The 27430-nt window shown below is 39.8% G+C and overlaps 1 protein-coding gene across 2 annotated transcripts in view; it reads right to left on the bottom strand.

Moving 5' to 3' along the window:
* The window catches only part of SMG1 (SMG1 nonsense mediated mRNA decay associated PI3K related kinase), a 348909-nt gene that overhangs the window by 240106 nt on the left and 81373 nt on the right, over positions 1–27430 (bottom strand). For both annotated transcript variants that reach the window (XM_053695253.1, XM_053695252.1), the window contains exons 14-18: positions 25881–26011; positions 18743–18904; positions 16718–16836; positions 15207–15294; positions 14854–14955 (exon numbers count right to left, since the gene is read on the bottom strand). In XM_053695253.1, coding sequence (XP_053551228.1) covers positions 14854–14955; positions 15207–15294; positions 16718–16836; positions 18743–18904; positions 25881–26011 — 602 coding nt within the window. The remainder of the gene's footprint in view (positions 1–14853; positions 14956–15206; positions 15295–16717; positions 16837–18742; positions 18905–25880; positions 26012–27430) is intronic.

Consider the following 27430-nt stretch of genomic DNA (forward strand, 5'->3'; position numbering starts at 1 on the left):
AACTGACTGTCTGAAAATAAGGAATGTTGAACATTCTGAGTCAAGGCAAATAAATGTTTGAATACATATATTTAGAACTTTATAAACAAAGTGCCCAACCATAGCTTAGAGTGTCACAGAAAATAAGATTTACTTACCCCAGGACACTCATCTACATGTTTGTAGAAAGCCAAACCAGAACTGAAACGAGAATCAGCAGAGGTAATGGTATATAAATAAGAGTATATCGTCGATCTGAAAAGGGAGGTAAGAGATGAATCTCTACGACCGATAACAGAGAACCTATGAAATAGACCCCGTAGAAGGAGATCACTGCATTCAAATAGGCAATACTCTCCTCACATCCCTCTGACATTCACTGCACGCTGAGAGGAAAACCGGGCTCCAACTTGCTGCGGAGCGCATATCAACGTAGAATCTAGCACAAACTTACTTCACCACCTCCATAGGAGGCAAAGTTTGTAAAACTGAATTGTGGGTGTGGTGAGGGGTGTATTTATAGGCATTTTGAGGTTTGGGAAACTTTGCCCCTCCTGGTAGGAATGTATATCCCATACGTCACTAGCTCATGGACTCTTGCTAAATACATGAAAGAAAAAGGTTACTCTTGTCTGAGGAATCAACAAACTTTTTGGTTAATTGATCCTCCAACCATGTTCTTGAAGAAACAACACTCATAAAAAGCTGGAAAGGATCTTTCCATTGAAAATGAGCAAAGGGAATTGAATCCAATGCTGTAAAAACTTCTATGCATATATAGCAACTGAAGGAAATAATAGAGACTAAAGGTACCGACAGACGGAACCCAATACAAATTGTCCCTTGTCTGATAGAGACAAACACAGTGACCTAAACCATCTGGAAACCTAAAAAAGGTGACCCTTGCGTGAGGAATCAAGAGCTTTTGAAAAAAAGATCCTCTAACTATGTCCTGAAGAGCAAAGTGAATCATATGAGATTCCGCATCCTCAGGAAATAATCTGAATGAAAACAGAAAAATGAAAAATATGCATTTATTGTATCTAATGAAAACAAATAATGCTATCAATGACCATAAAAAGGCAGAATAGTTTGAATAAAACTCCAAAACCCAGTTCCTAAAAAATGAACTGGAAGAAATACCCCAGAAGATTCCAGGTCTGAGCAGCGCTTGAACCCCATGGGTGCCCAGCCATGCTTCAACAGTATCCAAAATATATAGGACAGGAACACACTTAAAGAAAGTGTTAGCCTTACTGGAATAAAACCAAAGAATAGAACCAAATGAATTTCAAAGAAGTCTTAACCTGCCTCTTACCAGCCAAGCTGGAATACGGCACGTACATCGCAATATTAGGGAGCTGATTTCGAAACCCCAATTATAAAAATGTTACTTGGGAAAGAACTCAGGAATTCGTTCCTTAATAAGAACAACCAAACTAGTATAAGCTTAAAGTTTTAGTCTTAGAACTCAATCTTGAAGCCCATAGTAACAGTTAAGAATTGAATCCAATTATAAAACAAATAATTGATTATCTTAGAACAAAAGAAATATGGATTTTCTTTTTTTTTTTTTAAAAACACAAAATTCTTCTAGCTAAAATAGCTAAAGACATAGATTAACCCTCATTTGCGAATATATTCAATAAAATGAAGACACAAATGAAATCATTAGCATGATAGTCCAGTTTAAAGGACCAGTCAAAACAGAGGACTTGCAAAATGCAAAACAACAAGACAAATGCAACAGCACCTAGTCTAGTAAATGTTGTCCCTTTAACCCCTTAATGACCACAGCACTTTTCCATTTTCTGTCCGTTTGGGACCAAGGCTATTTTTACATTTTTGCGGTGTTTGTGTTTAGCTGTAATTTTCCTCTTACTCATTTACTGTACCCACACATATTATATACCGTTTTTCTCGCCATTAAATGGACTTTCTAAAGATACCAATATTTTCATCATATCTTATAATTTACTATAAAAAAAAATTATAAAATATGAGGAAAAATTGAAAAAACCCCCACTTTTTCTAACTTTGACCCCCAAAATCTGTTGCATATCTACAACCACCAAAAAACACCTATGCTAAATAGTTTCTAAATATTATCCTGAGTTTAGAAATACCCAATGTTTACATGTTCTTTGCTTTTTTTTGCAAGTTATAGGGAAATAAATACAAGTAGCACTTTGCTATTTCCAAACCATTTTTTTTTTCAAAATTAGCGCTAGTTACGTTAGAACACTGATATCTTTCAGGAATCTCTGAATATCCATTGACATGTACATATATTTTTTTAGTAGACATCCCAAAGTATTGATCTAGGCCCATTTTGGTATATTTCATGGCACCATTTCACCGCCAAATGCGATCAAATAAAAAAAATTGTTCACTTTTTCACAAATTTTTTCACAAACTTTAGGTTTCTCACTGAAATTATTTACAAACAGCTTGTGCAATTATGGCACAAATGGTTGTAAATTCTTCTCTGGGATCCCCTTTGTTCAGAAATAGCATACTTATATGGCTTTGGTGTTGCTTTTTGGTAATTAGAATGCCACTACGCACCACACGTGTATTATGCCCAGCAGTGAAGGGGTTAATTAGGGAGCATGTAGGGAGCTTTTTGGGGTAATTTTAGCTTTAGTGTAGTGTAGTAGACAACCCCAAGTATTGATCTAGGCCCATTTTGGTATATTTCATGCCACCATTTCACCGCCAAATGCGATCAAATTAAAAAAAACGTAAAATGTTTCAAAATTTTAGGTTTCTCACTGAAATCATTTACAAACAGCTTGTGCAGTTATGGCACAAATGGTTGTAAATGCTTCTCTGGGATCCCCTTTGTTCAGAAATAGCAGACATATATGGCTTTGGCGTTGCTTTTTGGTATTTTGAAGGCTGCTAAATGCCGCTACGCATCACACGTGTATTATGGCTAGCAGTGAAGGGGTTAATTAGGTAGCTTGTAGGGAGCTTGCAGGGTTAATATTAGATTTAGTGTAGAGCTCAGCCTCCCACCTGAAACACCAGACCCCCTGATCCCTCCCAAACAGCTCTCTTCCCTCCCCCACCCCACAATTGTCCCCGCCATCTTAAGTACTGGCAGAAAGTCTGCCAGTACTAAAATAAAAGCTATATTTGTATTTTTTGGTGTTTTTTTTTTTTAAAGCATATTTACATATGCTGTTGTGTACTATCCCCCCTTAGCCCCCAACCTCACTGATCCCCCCCAAACAGCTCTATAACCCTCCCACTCTAACTTAATGGGCGCCATCTTGGGTACTGGCAGCTGTCTGCCAGTACCCAGTTTAGAAGAAAAAATGTATTTGTTTTACATTTTTTAGACTTTTCTGTAGTGTAGCTTCCCCCCCCAAACAGAGTGGCTCTCTCTGCATCGGATGGCCATGTAAGGTTATTGCAGGATGCCTCCATATCGAGGCATCACTGCCATAACCGGAAAGCAGCTGGAAGCGAGCAGGATTGCTTCCAGCTGCTTTCCACACCGAGGACGTGCAGGGTACGTCCTCAGGCGTTAACTGCCTTTTTTTTTGAGGACGTACCCTGCACGTCCTCGGTCATTAAGGGGTTAACAATGCTAAAATAAATCATAATCTGATACTTGATCTTAAAGTAAACAGAAAAAATAAAGCAATTGCAATATCACAGGACCCAAGAAAAGTACCTGAAACTAAATAATTTTCCATAAATAAGATACAACTATATAAAGGAAAATAAAAACTATTTTGCTATAAAAACAATAGCATAATTAGTAGGAGTAGAGATAGCCCCAATAAATTGGAGAACCCTCCAAATTGAATTGAACTGCTGACAAAGAATATAGTTTAAAACCTTTGAAGAAGGAATAAAAGAAAATTCTCAGCCTATTCCATTCCCTAGTATGGGGAATTGGAAAGAAAACCTCTGAAATCACAAAAGAATAAAAAGGCAGAAATAGTGTCAGCTAGTCTTAAAGAACTAGTTACCTTAATATCCAAAATAATCAACACCTCTTCAACAAAGAACAAATGTACTTTAATAATAAAAAAATTATAAAAAAGTAGATTTGTTAGTGTCAATTATCTGATGAAGAGAATTTCTGAAAGAGAAAAAATCATCATCAGAGAAGGATAAATCAGTATGTTGTTGGTCATTTGAAACTTCAATAATTAAAAAAGAAGTGAAAAAGACCTAAAAATTGTATTAGAAGGCACTAAGTCAGACAAAGCCTTAATCAGAAAAAATATTTCTTATAAATCTTCTAAACATTTCTTGTACTTAAGAATGGAAATGTATAAAGCATAAATACTAATGGAATCTGCATGTAAAAGTATATCATAATAACTTATTACAAACCATAGCTAAAGATAAACATTTATAACATTTAAAATAAATGAACTTAGCTTTGGTAGAACTGAAACTCAGTTAAGCATTCTTCCAGAAGTGGCTTCTGACTCAGGGACAATCGGAGACATCTTGCAATATGTAATAGAAAAAACAACATATAAAGCAAAATTGATCAAATTCCTTAAATGACAGTTTCAGGAATGGGAAAAAATGCCAGTGAACAAGCTTCTAGCAACCAGAAGCAATAAATGAGACTTAAATAATGTGGAGACAATAGCGACGCCCATATTTTTTAGCGCCAAAAAGACGCCCACATTATTTGGCGCCTAAATGCTTTTGGCGCCAAAAATGACGCCACACCCGGAACGCCGACACTTTTGACGCAAAAAAACGTCAAAAAATGACGCAACTTCCGGCGACACGTATGACGCCGGAAACAGAAAAAAAAATTTTGCGCCAAAAAAGTCTGCGCCAAGAATGACGCAATAAAATGAAGCATTTTCAGCCCCCGCGAGCCTAATAGCCCACAGGGAAAAAGTCAAATTTTAAGGTAAGAAAAAAATTGATTAATTCATATGCATTATCCCAAATATGAAACTGACTGTCTGAAATAAGGAACGTTGAACATCCTGAGTCAAGGCAAATAAATGTTTGAACACATATATTTAGAACTTTATATAAAAGTGCCCAACCATAGCTTAGAGTGTCACAGAAAAACATAATTTATGCTTACCTGATAAATTTATTTCTCTTGTAGTGTATCCAGTCCACGGATCATCCATTACTTATGGGATATTAACTCCTCCCCAACAGGAAGTGCAAGAGGATTCACCCAGCAGAGCTGCTATATAGCTCCTCCCCTAACTGCCATTACCAGTCATTCGACCGAAAACATGCAGAGAAAGGAAAACCATAGGGTGCAGTGGTGACTGTAGTTTAATGGAAAAATTACCTGCCTTAAAGTGACAGGGCGGGCCGTGGACTGGATACACTACAAGAGAAATAAATTTATCAGGTAAGCATAAATTATGTTTTCTCTTGTTAAGTGTATCCAGTCCACGGATCATCCATTACTTATGGGATACCAATACCAAAGCTAAAGTACACGGATGACGGGAGGGACAGGCAGGCTCTTTATACGGAAGGAACCACTGCCTGAAGAACCTTTCTCCCAAAAACAGCCTCCGAAGAAGCAAAAGTGTCAAATTTGTAAAATTTGGAAAAAGTATGAAGAGAAGACCAAGTTGCAGCCTTGCAAATCTGTTCAACAGAAGCCTCATTCTTAAAGGCCCAAGTGGAAGCCACAGCTCTAGTAGAATGTGCTGTAATTCTTTCAGGAGGCTGCTGTCCAGCAGTCTCATAGGCTAACCGTATTATGCTACGAAGCCAAAAGGAGAGAGAGGTAGCCGAAGCTTTTTGACCTCTCCTCTGACCAGAATAAACGACAAACAGGGAAGACGTTTGTCGAAAATCCTTAGTTGCCTGTAGATAAAATTTCAGGGCACGGACTACATCTAGATTGTGTAGCAGACGTTCCTTTTTCGAAGAAGGATTAGGACACAAAGATGGAACCACAATCTCTTGATTGATATTCCTGTTAGTGACCACCTTAGGTAGGAACCCAGGTTTAGTACGCAGAACTACCTTGTCTGAATGAAAAATCAGATAAGGAGAATCACAATGTAAGGCAGATAACTCAGAGACTCTTCGAGCCGAGGAAATCGCCATTAAAAACAGAACTTTCCAAGATAACAACTTGATATCAATGGAATGAAGGGGTTCAAACGGAACCCCCTGTAAAACATTAAGAACTAAGTTCAAACTCCATGGTGGAGCAACAGTTTTAAACACAGGCTTGATCCTAGCTAAAGCCTGACAAAAAGCTTGAACGTCCGGAACTTCTGACAGACGTTTGTGTAAAAGAATGGACAGAGCTGAAATCTGTCCCTTTAAGGAACTAGCGGATAAACCCTTTTCTAAACCTTCTTGTAGAAAAGACAATATCCTCGGAATCCTAACCTTACTCCATGAGTAACTCTTGGATTCGCACCAATATAAGTATTTGCGCCATATCTTATGGTAAATCTTTCTGGTAACAGGCTTCCTAGCCTGTATTAAGGTATCAATAACTGACTCAGAAAAACCACGTTTTGATAAAATCAAGCGTTCAATTTCCAAGCAGTCAGCTTCAGAGAAATTAGATTTTGATGTTTCAAGGGACCCTGGATCAGAAGGTCCTGTTTCAGAGGTAGCGACCAAGGTGGACAGGATGACATGTCCACTAGATCTGCATACCAAGTCCTGCGTGGCCATGCAGGCGCTATTAGAATCACTGATGCTCTCTCCTGTTTGATTCTGGCAATCAATCGAGGAAGCATCGGGAAGGGTGGAAACACATAAGCCATCCCGAAGGTCCAAGGTGCTGTCAAAGCATCTATCAGAACCGCTCCCGGATACCTGGATCTGGACCCGTAACGAGGAAGCTTGGCGTTCTGTCGAGACGCCATGAGATCTATCTCTGGTTTGCCCCAACGTCGAAATATTTGGGCAAAGACCTCCGGATGAAGTTCCCACTCCCCCGGATGAAAAGTCTGACGACTTAAGAAATCCGCCTCCCAGTTCTCCACTCCCGGGATGTGGATTGCTGACAGGTGGCAAGAGTGAGACTCTGCCCAGCGAATTATCTTTGATACTTCCATCATTGCTAGGGAGCTTCTTGTCCCTCCCTGATGGTTGATGTAAGCTACAGTCGTAATGTTGTCCGACTGAAACCTGATGAACCCCCGAGTTGTTAACTGGGGCCAAGCCAGAAGGGCATTGAGAACTGCTCTCAATTCCAGAATGTTTATTGGTAGGAGACTCTCCTCCTGATTCCATTGTCCCTGAGCCTTCAGAGAATTCCAGACAGCGCCCCAACCTAGTAGGCTGGCGTCTGTTGTTACAATTGTCCAGTCCGGCCTGCTGAATGGCATCCCCCTGGACAGATGTGGCCGAGAAAGCCACCATAGAAGAGAATTTCTGGTCTCTTGATCCAGATTCAGAGTAGGGGACAAGTCTGAGTAATCCCCATTCCACTGACTTAGCATGCACAATTGCAGCGGTCTGAGAAGTAGGCGTGCAAAGGGTACTATGTCCATTGCTGCTACCATTAAGCCGATCACCTCCATGCATTGAGCTACTGACGGGTGTTGAATGGAATGAAGGACACGGCATGCATTTTGAAACTTTGTTAACCTGTCTTCTGTCAGGTAAATCTTAATTTCTACAGAATCTATAAGAGTCCCCAAGAAGGGAACTCTTGTGAGTGGAGAGAACTCTTCTTTTCGTTCACCTTCCATCCATGCGACCTTAGAAATGCCAGTACTAACTCTGTATGAGACTTGGCAGTTTGAAAGCTTGAAGCTTGTATCAGAATGTCGTCTAGGTACGGAGCTACCGCAATTCCTCGCGGTCTTAGTACCGCCAGAAGAGCACCCAGAACCTTTGTGAAGATTCTCGGAGCCGTAGCCAATCCGAATGGAAGAGCTACAAACTGGTAATGCCTGTCTAGAAAGGCAAACCTTAGATACCGGTAATGATCTTTGTGAATCGGTATGTGAAGGTAAGCATCCTTTAAATCCACTGTGGTCATGTACTGACCCTTTTGGATCATGGGTAAAATTGTCCGAATAGTCTCCATTTTGAACGATGGAACTCTTAGGAATTTGTTTAGGATCTTTAAATCCAGGATTGGCCTGAAAGTTCCCTCTTTTTTGGGAACCACAAACAGATTTGAGTAAAACCCTTGTCCCTGTTCCGACCGTGGAACTGGATGGATTACTCCCATTAATAAAAGCTCTTGTACGCAGCGTAGAAACGCCTCTTTCTTTATTTGGTTTGTTGACAACCTTGACAGATGAAATCTCTCTCTTGGGGGAGAGTATTTGAAGTCCAGAAGGTATCCCTGAGATATTATCTCTAGCGCCCAGGGATCCTGGACACCTCTTGCCCAAGCCTGGGCGAAGAGAGAAAGTCTGCCCCCCACTAGATCCGTTCCCGGATCGGGGGCCCTCAATTCATGCTGTTTTAGGGGCACCAGCAGGTTTCCTGGCCTGCTTGCCCTTGTTCCAGGACTGGTTAGGTCTCCAGCCTTGTCTGTAGCGAGCAACAGATCCTTCTTGTTTTGGAGCAGAGGAAGTTGATGCTGCTCCTGCTTTGAAATTCCGAAAGGAACGAAAATTAGATTGTCTAGCCTTAGGTTTGGCTCTGTCTTGAGGCAGGGCATGGCCTTTACCTCCTGTAATGTCAGCGATAATTTCTTTCAATCCGGGCCCGAATAAGGTCTGCCCTTTGAAAGGTATATTAAGAAATTTAGACTTAGAAGTAACGTCAGCTGACCAGGATTTTAGCCACAGTGCTCTGCGCGCCTGAATGGCGAATCCGGAATTCTTAGCCGTAAGCTTAGTTAAATGTACTACGGCATCTGAAATAAATGAGTTAGCTAACTTAAGAGCTTTAAGCCTGTGTGTAATCTCATCTAATGGAGCTGATTCAAGTGTCCCTTCCAGAGACTCAAACCAAAATGCTGCTGCAGCCGTGACAGGCGCAATGCATGCAAGGGGTTGCAATATAAAACCTTGTTGAACAAACATTTTCTTAAGGTAACCCTCTAACTTTTTATCCATTGGATCTGAAAAGGCACAGCTATCCTCCACCGGGATAGTGGTACGCTTAGCTAAAGTAGAAACTGCTCCCTCCACCTTAGGGATCGTTTGCCATAAGTCCCGTGTGGTGGTGTCTATTGGAAACATCTTTCTAAATATCGGAGGGGGTGAGAACGGCACACCGGGTCTATCCCACTCCTTAGTAACAATTTCAGTAAGTCTCTTAGGTATAGGAAAAACGTCAGTACTCGACGGTACCGCAAAATATTTATCCAACCTACACATTTTTTCTGGTATTGCAACTGTGTTACAATCATTCAGAGCCGCTAACACCTCCCCTAGTAATACACGGAGGTTTTCCAGCTTAAATTTAAAATTTGAAATATCTGAATCCAATCTGTTTGGATCAGAACCGTCAGCCGCAGAATGAAGCTCTCCGTCCTCATGTTCTGCAAGTTGTGACGCAGTATCTGACATGGCCCTAACATTATCAGCGCACTCTGTTCTCACCCCAGAGTGATCACGCTTACCTCTTAGTTCTAGTAATTTAGCCAAAACTTCAGTCATAACAGTAGCCATATCCTGTAATGTGATTTGTAATGGCCGCCCAGATGTACTCGGCGCCACAATATCACGCATCCCCGAGCGGGAGATGCAGGTACTGACACGTGAGGCGAGTTAGTCGGCATAACTCTCCCCTCGTTGTTTGGTGAAATGTGTTCAATTTGTACAGATTGACTTTTATTTAAAGTAGCATCAATACAGTTAGTACATAAATTTCTATTGGGCTCCACTTTGGCATTAGCACATATAGCACAGATGTCTTCCTCTGAATCAGACATGTTTAACACACTAGCAAATAAACTAGCAACTTGGAAATACTTTTCAAGTAATTTACTATAATATGAAAACGTACTGTGCCTATAAGAAGCACAGAAAGAGTTATGACAGTTGAAAGTTAATAAACTGAAAGGTTATAGCATCAAATCTTTGTAAAAAACACAATTTTAGCAAAGGCTTGTTCCCATTAGCGAAGGATAACTAACCCTGATAGCAGAAAAAAAAAAAGTTACAGAAATAAACGTTTTTTATCACAGTCAACTACAATCTCACAGCTCTGCTGTGAATGATTACCTCCCTCAAAACAAGTTTTGAAGACCCCTGAGTTCTGTAGAGATGAACCGGATCATGCAGGAAATACAATGAGCTTCTGACTGAATTTTTTGACCTCCCCCTCACACACAACAGTGAGAGAGATCAGTAAACTGTCATAAATTAAATAAAACAACTGCCAAGTGGAAAAAATAATGCCCAAAACATTTTATTCACCCAGTACCTCAGAAAATGAAACGATTTTACATGCCAGCAAAAAACGTTTAACATAAATTAAGTGTTATTAAAGAGCCTGTTGCCAGTCCCTGCAAATTAGGCTAAAGTCTTATGCACACAGTATAATTCCAGTGAAGTGCCATTCCCCAGAATACTGAAGTGTAAAATATACATACATGACAGCCTGATACCAGTTGCTGCTACTGCATTTAAGGCTGAGTTTACATTATATCGGTATGGCAAAATTTTCTCATCAATTCCATTGTCAGAAAATAATAAGCTGCTACATACCTCTTTGCAGATTAATCTGCCCGCTGTCCCCTGATCTGAAGTTTACCTCTCCTCAGATGGCCGAGAAACAGCAATATGATCTTAACTACGCCGGCTAAAATCATAGTAAAAACTCAGGTAGATTCTTCTTCAAATTCTACCAGAGAAGGAATAACACACTCCGGTGCTATTATAAAATAACAAACTTTTGATTGAAGGTATAAAACTAAATATAATCACCATAGTCCTCTCACACATCCTATCTAGTCGTTGGGTGCAAGAGAATGACTGGTAATGGCAGTTAGGGGAGGAGCTATATAGCAGCTCTGCTGGGTGAATCCTCTTGCACTTCCTGTTGGGGAGGAGTTAATATCCCATAAGTAATGGATGATCCGTGGACTGGATACACTTAACAAGAGAAATAAGACTTACTTACCCCAGGACACTCATCTACATGTAGTAGAAAGCCAAACCAGTACTGAAACGAGAATCAGTAGAGGTAATGGTATATATAAGAGTATATCGTTGATCTGAAAAGGGAGGTAAGAGATGAATCTCTACGACCGATAACAGAGAACCTATGAAATAGACCCCGTAGAAGGAGATCATTGAATTCAAATAGGCAATACTCTCCTCACATCCCTCTGACATTCACTGCACGCTGAGAGGAAAACCGGGCTCCAACCTGCTTCGGAGCGCATATCAACGTAGAATCTAGCACAAACTTACTTCACCACCTCCATAGGAGGCAAAGTTTGTAAAACTGATTTGTGGGTGTGGTGAGGGGTGTATTTATAGGCATTTGAGGTTTGGGAAACTTTGCCCCTCCTGGTAGGAATGTATATCCCATACGTCACTAGCTCATGGACTCTTGCTAATTACATGAAAGAAATTTGCAATATGGATCAAAACTAAATTACACAGGTGCATAAATTTGGGCACCCCAACAGAAATATTGCATCAATATTTAGTAGAGCCTCCTTTAGCAGAAACAACAGCCTCTAGACGCTTCCTAGACACTGTAATAAGTGTCGGGATTCTGGATGAAGGTATTTTGGACCATTCCTCCTTGCAAAACATCTCCAGTTCAGTTAGGTTTGATGGTTGCCGAGCATGGACTCGCCCGCTTCAAATCACCCCACAGATTTTCAAGGATATTCAGGTCTGGGGACTGGAATAGCCATTCCACAACATTGTACTTGTTCCTCTGCATAAATGTCAGAATAGATTTGGAGCACTGTTTTGGGTCGTTGTCTTGTTGAAATATCCAGCCCCGGCGTAACTTCAACTTTGTGACTGATTCCTCAACATTATTCTCAAGTATCTGCTGATATGGAGTGGAATCCATGTGACCCTCAACTTTAACAAGATTCCCAGTACCGGCACTGGCCACACAGCATTATGGAACATCCACCAAATTTTACTGTGGGTAGCAAGTGTTTGTCTTTGAAAGCTGTCTTCTTTTGCCGTCATGCATAACGCCCCTTGTTATGACTAAATAACTCAATCTTTGTTTCATCAGTCCACAGCACCTTCTTCCAAAATGAAGCTGGCTTGTCCAAATGTGTGTGCATACCTCAAGCGACTCCGTTTGTGGCGTGGCATCACTCTCCCATACAGCATCTCCTTGTGCAAAGTGCGCTGAATTGTTGAACGATGCAGTGTGACACCATCTGCAGCAAGATGATGTTGTAGGTCTTTAGAGGTGGTCTGTGGGCTGTTTTTGACCGTTCTCACCATCCTTTGCCTCTCCGATATTTTACTTGGCCTGTCACTTCTGGCCTTAAGAACGGTGCCTGTGGTCTTCCATTTCATCACTATGTTCCTCACAGTGGACACTGACAGCTTAAATCTCTGCGATAGCTTTTTGTAGCCTTCCCCTAAACCATAATGTTGAACAATCTTTGTTTTCAGTTCATTTGAGAGTTGTTTTGAGGCCCCCATGTTGCCACTCGTCAAAGAGAACAACAACTTGCAATTGGCCATCTTAAATACCTTTTCTCATCATTGGATGCACCTGTCTATGAAGTTCAAGGCTTAATGGGCTCACCAAACCAATTGTGTGTTCCAATTAATCAGTGCTAGGTAGTTACAGGCATTCAAATCAACAAAATGACAAGGGTGCCCAAATGTATGCACCTGTAATTTCGTTTTGATGCATATAGCACATTTTCTGTTAATCCAATAAACCTCATTTCACTACTGAAATTTTACTGTGTCCTTCAGTTATTTGATAGATCAAATTGAAATTGCTGATCCAAACACCCAATTATTTATAAATGAAAATCATGGAAATTGTCAGGGGTGCCTAAACTTTTGCATACGACTGTATATTGATACAATACTATAGAAAATGCTGCAAATGTTTTGAACCAACAAATAATCAGCTCAATTGAGCTAAGTCTTAGAGTATAATTTTAGATCCCAAATACTGGCACATAGAGTGACAACGTTTACAACCAGTACAATCCAGAACATTTAAAAATCAGCTCACTTCTCTAAGACATATACAAGATATAGCTGCTAACCAGGTTTTCCAGTTATAACGGGGGGGGGGGGGGGGGGGGGTTGATTCAAATAGTATACACCAAGCACTCTCCCACATACACTTCATGATAATCCAATAACTATATTTTGGAATTCTAGCGTTCATAATTTTACCAGAATTAAAGAGTTTTTAACATTTATGTATGTGGGCAGCTAACAGTGTATCTACCTACAAAAGGCTGTCTTTTTATATGTTTGTATTAATAAAAGATACATTTTAATTACAATTTTATCACTATTTCTACATTCATATTTTTGTGTTCAGAGGCATCTTTTTCTTTTCATCCCAATCTAGGGATGTGGTGGTGTTAAAAAATAATTTTACTTTAGATGCCTATACACAACAATTTGGGCTAGCGTAAAAATACTTGTTTCTTCTGACAAGGCACCCAAGTGGCAATTCATACCTATAAGCAACACTCTGCTGTATATAAGAATACAAATCAAAATTGTTTTGTAAGCAAAAACTCACCAGGTTAGTAAAATATCCAACACAAATCAATGTTTGCTTTATTTTGTAATAGTGTCTAATTCTTGTTGTTCCTATCTATGACATCAAATGCATTGATTTAGGAAAGTGCTGCGTGCTACACTATTTTCATTGTTGTTATTTGCACTTATAAATACGTCTCACAAATAATATGCCTAGCACATGAAACAAATTAACTAGGAGGTATGAGGCTCCTTGATTAAACAGAGAGGACCAAACAGTAATAGCAAAACCGGTCTAAAACAGACATATACCAACAATACCAATACTTAGATTACTTATTCAAAGCTGAGCAAAGACAGGTCCGTTAGTGACGCAGTAGTATTGAGCCACCTCTGGGGAAGATACATTTTTAAATCCTACTTTTTTTTATATTTTAAAAGGGACAGTTAAGTCAAAATTAAAATTTTATGATTAAGATGGAGAATGCAATTTAAAAAAACTTTCCAATTTACTTCTGTTATCAAATGTGCTTTGTTCTCTGGGTATCGTATTGAAGAGTAAAACTAGGCTGGCTTATAAGAGCTCAGGAGTGTGCACGTGTCTTTAGCACTCTATGGCAGCAGTGTTTTGCAATATTGTATCACAAAGCTACAAATAGTGTTGTAAAACACTGCTGCCATAGAGTAAGATACGTGCACACTCCTGAGCTCTTATAAGCCTACCTAGCTTTACTCTTCAATAAAAGATACCAAGAGAACAAAGCACATTTGATAAAAGTAAATTGGAGAGTTGTTTAAAACTGCATGCTCTAACCCCAGTGTTTCCCAAACCCAGCAATCAGGACCCTTACTCAGGCCAGATATTCATTATATCTTAACTAGAGCACAGGTGAAACAATCAAGTTCACCCATCAGCTGATTATTTCACCTGTGCTCTAGTTAAGATATAATGAATATCTGGCCTGAGTAGGGATCCTGAGGGCTGGGTTTGGGAAACACTGATCTACCCGAATCATGAAAGTTTAATTTGGACTTTACTGTCCCTTTAAGGGAAAGATTGATAATGAATATGAACCACGAGACACCACACCAAGTTGTCAAGAACTATTAAAGATCCTGGTTTTAAGAGTTTCCCTGTTTGCAAGGGGGGGGGGGGGGGGAGTTTAACCCCTTCACGCCCTTAAGACGTTTCATGCCGTCCTAACTGCTATGTAACAATAAGTAATCAAAATTATGTATTGGGTCTAGACTGTCCCTTTAATTTCCAATTGATAAAAATGATGTTTAAATCTATGGAGGCCTATACCTTAGAACAATATGTAGGGGAATGGACTTCAGAAGCTTGCCAAAAGATTGTCTGATGCGTGTTCCACTGGAAACAAGGTGCATGCGGCACACATCCACACACCTGTGAGATATAAGAGTACAAATTAAATATATACCAAAAAAGCAGCCTCTATACACAATGGCTGCCACAATATAACAGACTAGACAAAGGTGTATGCATTCCAAAACAAATTTCAAATCGATGTACAAAGGCATCCACATATGGATGGAGTTTGTATATCAAGAGTAAATTCTAGTGTTCATCAAAACAGGACCTGATAATAATTTGTATAGTGTTTAGTGCAAGGCTGTGTGTTATTCCTGCAAAACTACCTGTGTAGAAGGTCTTCAGGCAGGGAAGAGGACAGGATGTGCAATCCATTACAAGCTTGTAGGCTAATGGACACATCGTCTATTAGAGCTGTTGAGAAGCAAGAGAAAAAAGAAAAAAAACATACAACTGAAGCCTTTGACAGCAAAAAAAAGGTGAAATTACTTCACACGACTATGAATCATTAACTCAACTACAGCCAAGTGCTCATAAAACTATGTCAATAAGAAAACGTGCAGCAGAACGCTGGACTATATGGTGAGTGCTATAACAGGTTTAATTTCAAATTCTAATATAGTAGTCTGTACCTTGTGAGCTTTGCAGCATCCTAAGGAAAACTGATATTTACAATTTGTTTTCTGCGTATACAAAACCTTATGTCAGAATGTAGGCTTCAGAAAAAAACATTAAAAGTGATAGTTTACTTCAGAATTGGCATGGTTTAAAAAGAAAATCCATTTACTCCCATTCCCCAGTTTTGCACAACCAACACAGTTATATTGCTATACCTTTTACCTCTGTGATTACCTTGTGTCTAAGCCTCTGCAGACCAACCTCTTATTTCAGTTATTTTGACAAACTTTCATTTTTGCCAATCAGTGATGACTCAAATAACTCCATAGGAGTGTGCATGATATCTATATGGCACACATGAACTATCACTATCTAGCTGTGGAAAAACTGTCAAAATGCACCAAGAGGAGGCCTTCAAGAGCTTAAAAATTAGCATATGTGCCTACCTAGATTTAGCTTTCAACAATGCCAAAAGAAGACAGCAAATTTGATGATAAAAGTAAATTGGAAAGCTGTTTAAAATTGCATGCCCTGTCTGAATCATGAAACTGTAATTTTGACTAGACTGTCCCTTTAAACATGTTATAAACATTAAAGAGGAATGTTTCATGTTGGCAGTAAATTACACTGACAATAAATTAACCTTTCATAAAACACAATCAGTCTACATTATAAAAGGTCTTTGTATCCTATTACATACTTCTACCAAGGTTTTAAAAAGGAAATTCTAAGTTATATGCTCTTATTCATGGGAGCGAATTCTCTGCATTACCAAACCTACCTAACCTTGTGTTTCACCCCTAAAATCATAGGTAAAGTCTTGTCCAGGAGCCTAAAGCGTTGCAGCTCGCAAGTAGAAATTGGCAGTGATTGGTGGGTCTTTACGAATACGGCTTCTAATTGGCTGCAATGTTTGCAGGGCCAGAGCAGGAATTTACCTATGTGTTTAGTCAATTTGTGGCGTTAAAAACATATTTAGTGTCAGCAATAAAAAAAAAATTATATGCTGTAGAACAAGAGCATGCAATTCTATTAGAGTGTACAAAAAAAATTAAATTACAAGGAATCGAGTTTCTGAATTCCAAAAAGCTTTGTTCTAAAATGCAAATATTTACTACTATACATTTGAAATCTCATCTAGAAGTACTAAATAATTTAATATCTGCATAATTAAATGGAAGAGCTCTAAAGAAACACAAAGGCATAATGAAATTCTTACTGTTTGACAGAAGTCCTTTGCAGAACAAATGGAAAGATGATATAGAAAATAATGGTGCATACGTTTCAGACTTCTTCATGAGAATGCACACTTCAAGGGCCCAATTCATCAACAGCTTCCTGCAAGTAGGAAATTAGTTTTTAAGAAATTACGTCTTAAGAATAAGTATCAGTCAGCACATCAACTAGAAATTAGGGCTGTGACAACTAAATTGGTAAGATTGATCATAAAAATAATTGCAAATGAAAAGATAAACATTTAAAGGGACATTATACACTCATTTTTTCTTTGCATAAATGTTTTGTAGATGATCTATTTATATAGCTCATAAAGTTTTGTTTTTTTAAATAACATTGCTCTGATTTTCAGACTCCTAACCAAGCCCAAAAGTTTTATGTGAATACCGTCAGCTACCTTCTCCAGCTTGCTCCTGTTTGTGTAAAGGGTCTTTTCATATGCAAAAGAAGGGGGAGGGGGGTAGTGTCTTATTTGCCACTTGCAGTGGGCTTTCCAGCTACCTTTTCAACAGAGCCAAACCGACAGCTTCTAAGTAAGTTTTTAAACAGTTTTATACTGGATTTTTATATCAGTATCTATGCATCTTATTCTTTATAGTAGTGTCTATTACATGCAGTTATATGAAAATGAGTGTATACTGTCCCTTTAACGAATCTCATTAATTAGGTGGTCTGAGATTAGTTGGTCACTTGCACACCATCAGCTGCTTCACACCAATGAACTCCTGCACCTGGTTATTGTGGAAAAAAAGGTTCTCTTTTCTTTCCGATTAATTGGATAATAATCAGCCGATTAATCGGATAAAAAATAAATTAACACAATTTTTTGCACAATACCACGTGCAGGACCTCATCGGAGTAAAGCAGCTAGTAGCGTGAAACACCAACTAATCGCAGACTGCCTAATTGATGAGATTCATTGACAAATATTTTTATGATTAATCTACCGATTAGTTGTTGCAGCCCAACTAGAAATGCACCTGCCACCCAGAAAAGTTCCCTTATTTACATGAATGCTATAGTTCTGAATTCTGCCCATTGCATTACAAAACCAGTATTTTGTTTTTTTACGGTTACATCCCCTTTAATTCTGTGTGACAGTAGTAGATGGTTTATTCACAACTATTAAATTATTAAACCAGAAATTTCAAGCTATTTAAATGGACAAAAAAACAAACAAAAAAATACAAATAATAGTAAGCACAATAGTGAAATGGTGAATGTTTGATTCAAAAAGTATGTGCAATAAAAAGAGAAAGTGAACACACACAATATAAATTAAAATACTTATAAAAAAAAAAAAAAAAAAAAGTGATCTTCAAAACAGTGAATTCAATATTGATGTCAAATGCAACAGAGTTCAAATGATTTTCAGACTCCTAAGTCCCAAAGTATTAGATGTATACTAATGTCTACAGACTCCTGCTGGCTCCTGTTTGTATAATCTGTCTTTTCATATGCAGGGAGGGGGGAGTGTCAGCTTTTTGCTTTCCTGACCATTTCAGTGGGTGTCCCAGCCTAACCTCATTAACAGTGCTAAATTGTGAGCTTTTAAGTACATTTTTAAAAAGGTTTTATACTGGATTTTTATATCAGTATCTGTGCATATTGTTCTTTATATTAGTGTCTACTACATGCAGTTATATGAAAATTGGTGTATACTGTCCCTTTAATGCCAACATAAGAAACTGGTTTCAAGACTGTTAACCACTATCACAACTAGTTAACAATTAAGTGGTTCCCCAGTATCTAAAATACTTTGTGAATACAGATCCTTAAAAAGATCTCAGGGGAAAACCTGGGTATTTACGTATGTTTTAGTCTAACTAATGAAATCTATTGTTTTTGTTTCAACTCCCATTAGACAACCAATTCCTGTTTTTAAAATATAATTCCCTTTAACGGTTGCAATACCACATCAGCCTAAAAAATAAGTTTCTGGAAATGCAACCACAGGGGGGGGGGGAAATAAAGAAATAGGCTGAATCAAATAAGTTACGTCTCTTACCGAACATCTTGGGTTAGGTTATCTTTCTTGAGCAGTGTTCCCAAGAGATTTAAAATGACAGAGAAATGCTTCTTTGTGGCAGTTGTCACAGTGCTTATTACAGCTCCATCAAATAAAGAGGGAGACGAGGAACTCAGACTACTAGATATGAAATGGTCATGTCTAAAAAATAAAGAAGATGTCATATTACCACATATAGAAATATATAAACAATACTTAAAGCACATAATACCAAACCCATTAATAAAAACATGCCACTACAAAGGAGATTAAACACACAGCTAAAGTCCTAATCAAAGTCACAACATATCACACCTGGGCAGGACATAGCCAGTGAACCAATTAACATGTAGCCACCATACACTGGCTGTGTCCTGCTCAAAGGCTGCATTGTATTGTGGTTTTGGAGTGGGCCCCCCTTTGTGAAAGTTAAACATATACTTGAAAATTGACGTGCTAAAGAATTATAGCATTACATTATTTTTCATTAGAATGTTCCATTAAAACGTACTAAAATTTCCAGATCACGGCTTATTTTCCTACGTTGATTTTGAATATACACTTAAAACGCGTAAATTATCTTTTACCAAAGGAAGCTCCCTTATAAAACCTAGCTCCTTTTCATTACCGCAAACTGAGGCAAGAAATTTAAAAAGACATGAAACACAAATTATTTCTTTATTGATTTAGATAGAGCATATAATTTTAAACAACTTTCCAATTTACTTTTATTGTCAAATCTGTTTCATTTTCTTGGTATGCTCTGTTGAAGAACAATGCCCTACTGGGAGCTAGCTGAACGCTTCCAGTCAGCCAATAAGAAAAGGCATATAAGTGCAGAAACCAATCAGCTAGCTCACAGTAGTACATTGCTGCTCCTGAGCCTACCTAGGTATCCTTTACATCAAGGGATATCAAGCGAACAAAGCAAATTAGATAAAAGTAAATTGGAAAGTTGTTTAAAACATAATTTATGCTTACCTGATAAATTTATTTCTCTTGTAGTGTATCCAGTCCACGGATCATCCATTACTTGTGGGATATTCTCCTTCTCAACAGGAAGTTGCAAGAGGATCACCCACAGCAGAGCTGCTATATAGCTCCTCCCCTAACTGCCATATCCAGTCATTCGACCGAAACAAGCCGAGAAAGGAGAAACCATAGGGTGCAGTGGTGACTGAAGTTTAATTAAAATTTAGACCTGCCTTAAAAGGACAGGGCGGGCCGTGGACTGGATACACTACAAGAGAAATAAATTTATCAGGTAAGCATAAATTATGTTTTCTCTTGTAAGGTGTATCCAGTCCACGGATCATCCATTACTTGTGGGATACCAATACCAAAGCTTAAGTACACGGATGATGGGAGGGACAAGGCAGGAACTTAAACGGAAGGAACCACTGCCTGTAGAACCTTTCTCCCAAAAACAGCCTCCGAAGAAGCAAAAGTATCAAATTTGTAAAATTTTGAAAAGGTATGAAGCGAAGACCAAGTCGCAGCCTTGCAAATCTGTTCAACAGAGGCCTCATTTTTAAAGGCCCAGGTAGAAGCCACAGCTCTAGTAGAATGAGCTGTAATTCTTTCAGGGGGCTGCTGTCCAGCAGTCTCATATGCTAAACGGATTATACTCCGAAGCCAAAAAGAAAGAGAGGTTGCCGAGGCCTTTTGACCTCTCCTCTGTCCAGAGTAAATAACAAACAGGTGAGATGTTTGGCGAAAATCTTTAGTAGCCTGCAAGTAAAACTTCAATGCACGGACTACGTCTAGATTATGCAAAAGACGTTCCTTCTTTGAAGAAGGATTAGGGCATAATGATGGAACAACAATCTCTTGATTGATATTCTTGTTAGAAACCACCTTAGGTAAAAACCCAGGTTTTGTACGCAGAACTACTTTATCTGAATGAAAGATCAGATAAGGAGAATCACAATGTAAGGCAGATAACTCCGAGACTCTTCGAGCCGAGGAAATAGCCATCAGAAAAAGAACTTTCCATGATAGAAGTTTGATATCAATAGAATAAAGGGGTTCAAACGGAACCCCTTGAAGAACTTTAAGAACCAAGTTTAAGCTCCATGGGGGAGCAACGGGTTTAAACACAGGCTTAATTCTAACTAAAGCCTGACAAAATGCCTGAACGTCTGGAACTTCTGCCAGACGCTTGTGTAAAAGAATAGACAGAGCAGAAATCTGTCCCTTTAAAGAACTAGCTGATAGTCCTTTGTCCAAACCCTCTTGGAGGAAGGACAATATCCTAGGAATCCTAACCCTACTCCATGAGTAATTCTTGGATTCACACCAATGAAGATATTTACGCCAAATCTTGTGGTAAATTTTCCTGGTGACAGGCTTTCGTGCCTGTATTAAGGTATCAATTACTGACTCGGAGAAGCCACGCTTTGATAGGATCAAGCGTTCAATCTCCATGCAGTCAGTCTCAGAGAAAGTAGATTCGGATGATTGAAAGGACCTTGTATTAGAAGGTCTTGTCTCAGAGGCAGAGTCCATGGTGGAAAGGATGACATGTCCACTAGGTCTGCATACCAGGTCCTGCGTGGCCACGCAGGCGCTATCAATATCACCGATGCTCTCTCCTGTTTGATTTTGGCAATCAGACGAGGGAGCAGAGGAAACGGTGGAAACACATAGGCCAGGTTGAAGAACCAAGGCGCTGCTAAAGCATCTATCAGTGCCGCTTCTGGGTCCCTGGACCTGGATCCGTAACAAGGAAGCTTGGCGTTCTGGCGAGACGCCATGAGATCCAGTTCTGGTTTGCCCCAACAGAGAACCAATTGAGCAAACACCTCCGGATGGAGTTCCCACTCCCCCGGATGAAAAGTCTGACGACTTAGAAAATCCGCCTCCCAGTTCTCTACCCCTGGGATATGGATCGCTGATAGGTGGCAAGAGTGAGTCTCTGCCCAGCGAATTATCTTGGAGACTTCTGACATCGCTAGGGAACTCCTGGTCCCCCCTTGATGGATGATGTAAGCCACAGTCGTGATGTTGTCCGACTGAAATCTGATGAACCTCAGTGTTGCTAACTGAGGCCAAGCTAGAAGAGCATTGAATATTGCTCTTAACTCCAGAATATTTATTGGGAGGAGTTTCTCCTACTGAGTCCATGAACCCTGAGCCTTCAGGGAGTTCCAGACTGCACCCCAACCTAGAAGGCTGGCGTCTGTTGTTACAATGGTCCAATCTGGCCTGCGAAAGGTCATACCTTTGGACAGATGGACCCGAGATAACCACCAGAGAAGAGAATCTCTGGTTTCCTGATCCAGATTTAGTAGAGGGGACAAATCTGTGTAATCCCCATTCCACTGACTGAGCATGCATAATTGCAGCGGTCTGAGATGCAGGCGCGCAAATGGCACTATGTCCATCGCCGCTACCATTAAGCCGATTACTTCCATGCACTGAGCCACCGTGGGGCGTGGAATGGAGTGAAGAACACGGCAAGCATTTAGAAGTTTTGATAACCTGGACTCCGTCAGGTAAATTTTCATTTCTATAGAATCTATCAGAGTCCCTAGGAAGGAAACCCTTGTGAGAGGAGATAGAGAACTCTTTTCTTCGTTCACTTTCCACCCATGCGACCTCAGAAATGCCAGAACTATCTCTGTATGAGACTTGGCAATTTGAAAGCTTGACGCCTGTATCAGGATGTTGTCTAGGTAAGGAGCCACCGCTATGCCTCGCGGTCTTAGAACCGCCAGAAGTGAGCCCAGAACCTTTGTAAAAATTCTTGGGGCTGTAGCCAACACGAATAGAAGAGCTACAAACTGGTAATGCCTGTCTAGAAAGGCAAACCTCAGGAACCGATGATGATTCTTGTGGATCGGAATATGAAGGTAGGCATCCTTTAAGTCCACTGTGGTCATGTACTGACCCTCTTGGATCGTGGGTAAAATGGTTCGAATAGTTTCCATCTTGAATGATGGAACTCTGAGGAATTTGTTTAGGATCTTTAGATCCAAAATTGGTCTGAAGGTTCCCTCTTTTTTGGGAACCACAGATTTGAATAAAACCCCTGTCCTTGTTCCGTCCGCGGAACTGGATGGATCACTCCCATTACAAGGAGGTCTTGTACGCAGCTTAGGAATGCCTCTTTCTTTATCTGGTTTGCAGATAATCTTGAAAGGTGAAATCTCCCTTGTGGGGGAGAAGCTTTGAAGTCCAGAAGATATCCCTGAGATATGATCTCCAACGCCCAGGGATCCTGAACATCTCTTGCCCACGTCTGGGCGAAGAGAGAGAGTCTGCCCCCTACTAGATCCGTTGTCGGATAGGGGGCCGCTCCTTCATGCTGTCTTGGAGGCAGCAGCAGGCTTTCTGGCCTGCTTACCCTTGTGCCAGGACTGGTTAGGTTTCCAGGCCTGCTTAGATTGAGGAAAAGTTCCCTCTTGTTTTGAAGTAGAGGGAGCTGATCCTGCACCTGCCTTGAAATTTCGAAAGGCACGAAAATTAGACTGTTTGGCCCTTGATTTGGCCCTGTCCTGAGGAAGGGTATGACCCTTACCTCAAGTAATGTCAGCAATAATTTCTTTCAAACCAGGCCCGAATAAGGTCTGCCCCTTGAAAGGAATGTTAAGTAATTTAGACTTTGAAGTCACATCAGCTGACCAGGATTTAAGCCATAGCGCCCTACGCGCCTGGATGGCGAATCCGGAATTCTTAGCCGTTAGTTTAGTCAAATGAACAATGGCATCAGAAACAAATGAGTTAGCTAGCTTAAGTGTTCTAAGCTTGTAAATAATTTCAGTCAATGGAGCTGTATGGATGGCCTCTTCCAGGGCCTCAAACCAGAACGCTGCCGCAGCAGTGACAGGCATGCAAGGGGCTGTAAAATAAAACCTTGTTGAATAAACATTTTCTTAAGGTAACCCTCTAATTTTTTATCCATTGGATCTGAAAAAGCACAACTGTCCTCAACCGGGATAGTGGTACGCTTTGCTAAAGTAGAAACTGCTCCCTCCACCTTAGGGACTGTCTGCCATAAGTCCCGTGTAGTGGCATCTATTGGAAACATTTTTCTAAATATAGGAGGTGGGGAAAAGGGCACACCGGGTCTATCCCACTCCTTACTAATAATTTCTGTAAGCCTTTTAGGTATTGGAAAAACATCAGTACTCACCGGCACTGCATAGTATTTATCCAGCCTACACAATTTCTCTGGCACTGCAAATGTGTCACAGTCATTCAGAGCAGCTAATACCTCCCCAAGTAACACACGGAGGTTCTCAAGCTTAAATTTAAAATTAGAAATCTCTGAATCAGGTCTCCCCGATTCAGAGACGTCACCCACAGACTGAAGCTCTCCGTCCTCAGGTTCTGCATATTGTGACGCAGTATCAGACATGGCTCTTACAGCATCTACGCGCTCTGTATCTCGTCTAACCCCAGAGCTATCGCGCTTGCCTCTCAATTCAGGCAATCTGGCTAATACCTGTGACAGGGTATTATTCATGATTGCAGCCATGTCCTGCAAAGTAATCGCTATGGGCATCCCTGATGTACTTGGCGCCATATTAGCGTGCGTCCCTCGAGCGGGAGGCGAAGGGTCCGACACGTGGGGAGAGTTAGTCGGCATAACTTCCCCCTCGACAGACCCCTCTGGTGACAATTCTTTTATAAAGACTGATCTTAACTGTTTAAGGTGAAATCAATACATTTAGTACACATTCTCCTATGGGGCTCCACAATGGCTTTTAAACATAATGAACAAGTAGTTTCCTCTGTGTCAGACATGTTTGTACAGACTAGCAATGAGACTAGCAAGCTTGGAAAACACTTTAAACAAAGTTAACAAGCAATATAAAAAAACGTTACTGTGCCTTTAAGAGAAACAAATTTTGGCAAAATTTGAAATAACAGTGAAAAAAGGCAGTTACACTAACGAAGTTTTTACAGTGTATGTAACAAGTTAGCAGAGCATTGCCCCCACTTGCAAATGGATGATTAACCCCTTAATACAAAAAACAGATTAACAAAACGAAAAATATGTTTTTTAAACAACTGCCACAGCTCCTACTTTTGAAGCCTTTTGAGCCCATCAGAGATGTCCTATAGCATGCAGGGGACTGCTGAGGGAAGCTGAATGTCACAGTTTGTAATTTTAACTGCACCAACTGTAACTTTTATACTATAACAGTGGAAAGCCTCAGGAAAACTGTTTCTAGCAAAAATAAAGCCAGCCATGTGGAAAAAACTAGGCCCCAATAAGTTTTATCACCAAAGCATATATAAAAACGATTAAACATGCCAGCAAACGTTTTATATTACACTTTTATAAGAGTATGTATCTCTGTTAATAAGCCCGATACCAGTCGCTATTAAATCACTGCATTTAGGCTTAACTTACATTAATCCGGTATCAGAAGCATTTTTCTAGCAAGTTCCATCCCTAGAAATATGTTTACTGCACATACCTTATTGCAGGAAAAAGTGCACGCCATTCCCTCTCTGAAGTTACCTCACTCCTCAGAATATGTGAGAACGGCAATGGATCTTAGTTACTTCTGCTAAGATCATAGAAATCACAGGCAGATTCTTCTTCTAATGCTGCCTTTGATAAAACAGTACACTCCGGTACCATTTAAAAATAACAAACTTTTGATTGAAGTTAAGAAACTAACTATAATACACCACTCTCCTCTTACTACGTCCATCTTTGTTGAGAGTTGCAAGAGAATGACTGGATATGGCAGTTAGGGGAGGAGCTATATAGCAGCTCTGCTGTGGGTGATCCTCTTGCAACTTCCTGTTGGGAAGGAGAATATCCCACAAGTAATGGATGATCCGTGGACTGGATACACTTAACAAGAGAAAATTGCATGCTCTATCTTAATAATAGAAGAAATAAATTGGGTTTCATATCCCTTTAAGGGAATTGGTGGAGGAGACAGCACAGCCTAACAGTATTTGACAGTAGTGTCAAGTGAGAACATTTAAAAACAAATACTTGGTGGCATCATGACAAGTCATCCTATACCTGAAGAGCTGAGGTTTTCAGGTTTTTTGTATGTCCCTTAAAGGGCCAGACATTGAACTTGTGCTAGTAGGGAAGGCCATAAGACTTTTTTTAAATCAAACAAAGCTAAATAAGAAATACACATTTTACATTTAAATGTCATACCTGGTGCAATGAGAATATAAAGTGTAGAGTACTGCATACTGCACAGCTGGGTAATGGACTGCTATGTCACCATGCACGATCATTAAATTCTTACTCAGTAATGCAAAGACTGTGGGAGAAAGAGCCCACATCTGTAAAACAAAATGTAAAACCGTTTAAAAGCCTTTGAGAGTGACAGCAATAGTAAAAGGGTTATATTAACCATCTTTATAAAACCTTGAACTCTTTAAACACGTTTTCTTCTTGCAAACTTTTTTTTAATATTGAAATAAAGCAATGTATCATGTGACAGGTAATCTAGACTGAAAGGTAAAGGGACACTAACCCCAATTTTTTTATTTCATGATTCAGATAGAGCATGCAATTTTAAGCAACTTTCTAATTTGCTCCTATGAACATTTTTTCTTCGTTCTCATGCTATCTTTATTTGAAAAAGCAGGAATGTAAGCTTAAGAGCAGGCGCATTTTAGGTTCAGCACCTGGGTAGCGCTTTCCGATTGGTGGCTAAATGTAGCATGCCAATCAGCAAGCTTGACCCAGGTGCTGAACCAAAAACGGACCGTCTCCTAACCTTACACTACTTCTTTTACAAATAAAGTTAGCAAGAGAACTAAGAAAATTTGATAATAGGAGTAAAATAGAAAGTTGCTTAAAATTGCATGCTCTATCTGAATCACGAAAGGAAAAATGTGGATTTAGTGTCCCTTAAAATGCACATTGTACTGAAAGTGCATAATTTACACATGTTGGGGAATATACCCATTTTATATCATGGGGAAAAAATATAAAACGCATCCTCAGCACAATATTGTCCAGATATGAGTTAATTTAATGTAAGACTTCAGCTATTAAAACCCCCCACACCTTTGATATGTTTTCCCTGCCCACTACAGTGATATATTAGAGGAGACCTGCAGTACTGAGTCAGTTTCTGGAGAAACAAGTTAAGATGTTCAATAAGACCTTGAATACATGAATGTGAAAGAAAACCAGCATTCAGGACTCAGACTATCAGAATACAAAAGCTGCAGCGTGATGCTACTGAAGAGCAATGAGGAAGTATAAAATGAAATCAGATTGTCATCAAGAAAGGAGGATTAAATATTTGTGGGTTGCTATTTTCAAGGGCAAAACATTTCTTATGCTAGTTCCAACAGTAAAGGATTTTTTAACCCCTTGAGTGCTGACAGCTCAGAGCCATCGCTTGCACTCAACTATCTTTTGAACAAGCTGGGGGCTCCCACCGACTCCCACCCCGGCGATCAGGCTTGTATAGTGACAGGCATCGCCGGGGCTTCCCATTATGTGCGGTGACGTCACGCGCAATGTCGTCACAGCGCAACTTTATTTAAAATTTACAACACAAAAACATACAAAACATGGCTTCAGCCAAGGCAAAAGTATCAAATTTGAAAAATTTGGAAAAAGTATGCAGAGAGGACCAAGTAGCAGCCTTTCAAAGCTGTTCCACAACAGCTTCATCTTTCAAAGCCCAAGAAGAGGAGACAGCCCTAGTGGAATGAGCTGTAATTCTCTCAAGAGGCTGCTGT

Source organism: Bombina bombina, chromosome 11 (genome assembly GCF_027579735.1).
Source record: "Bombina bombina isolate aBomBom1 chromosome 11, aBomBom1.pri, whole genome shotgun sequence".
Lineage (NCBI taxonomy): Eukaryota > Metazoa > Chordata > Amphibia > Anura > Bombinatoridae > Bombina > Bombina bombina.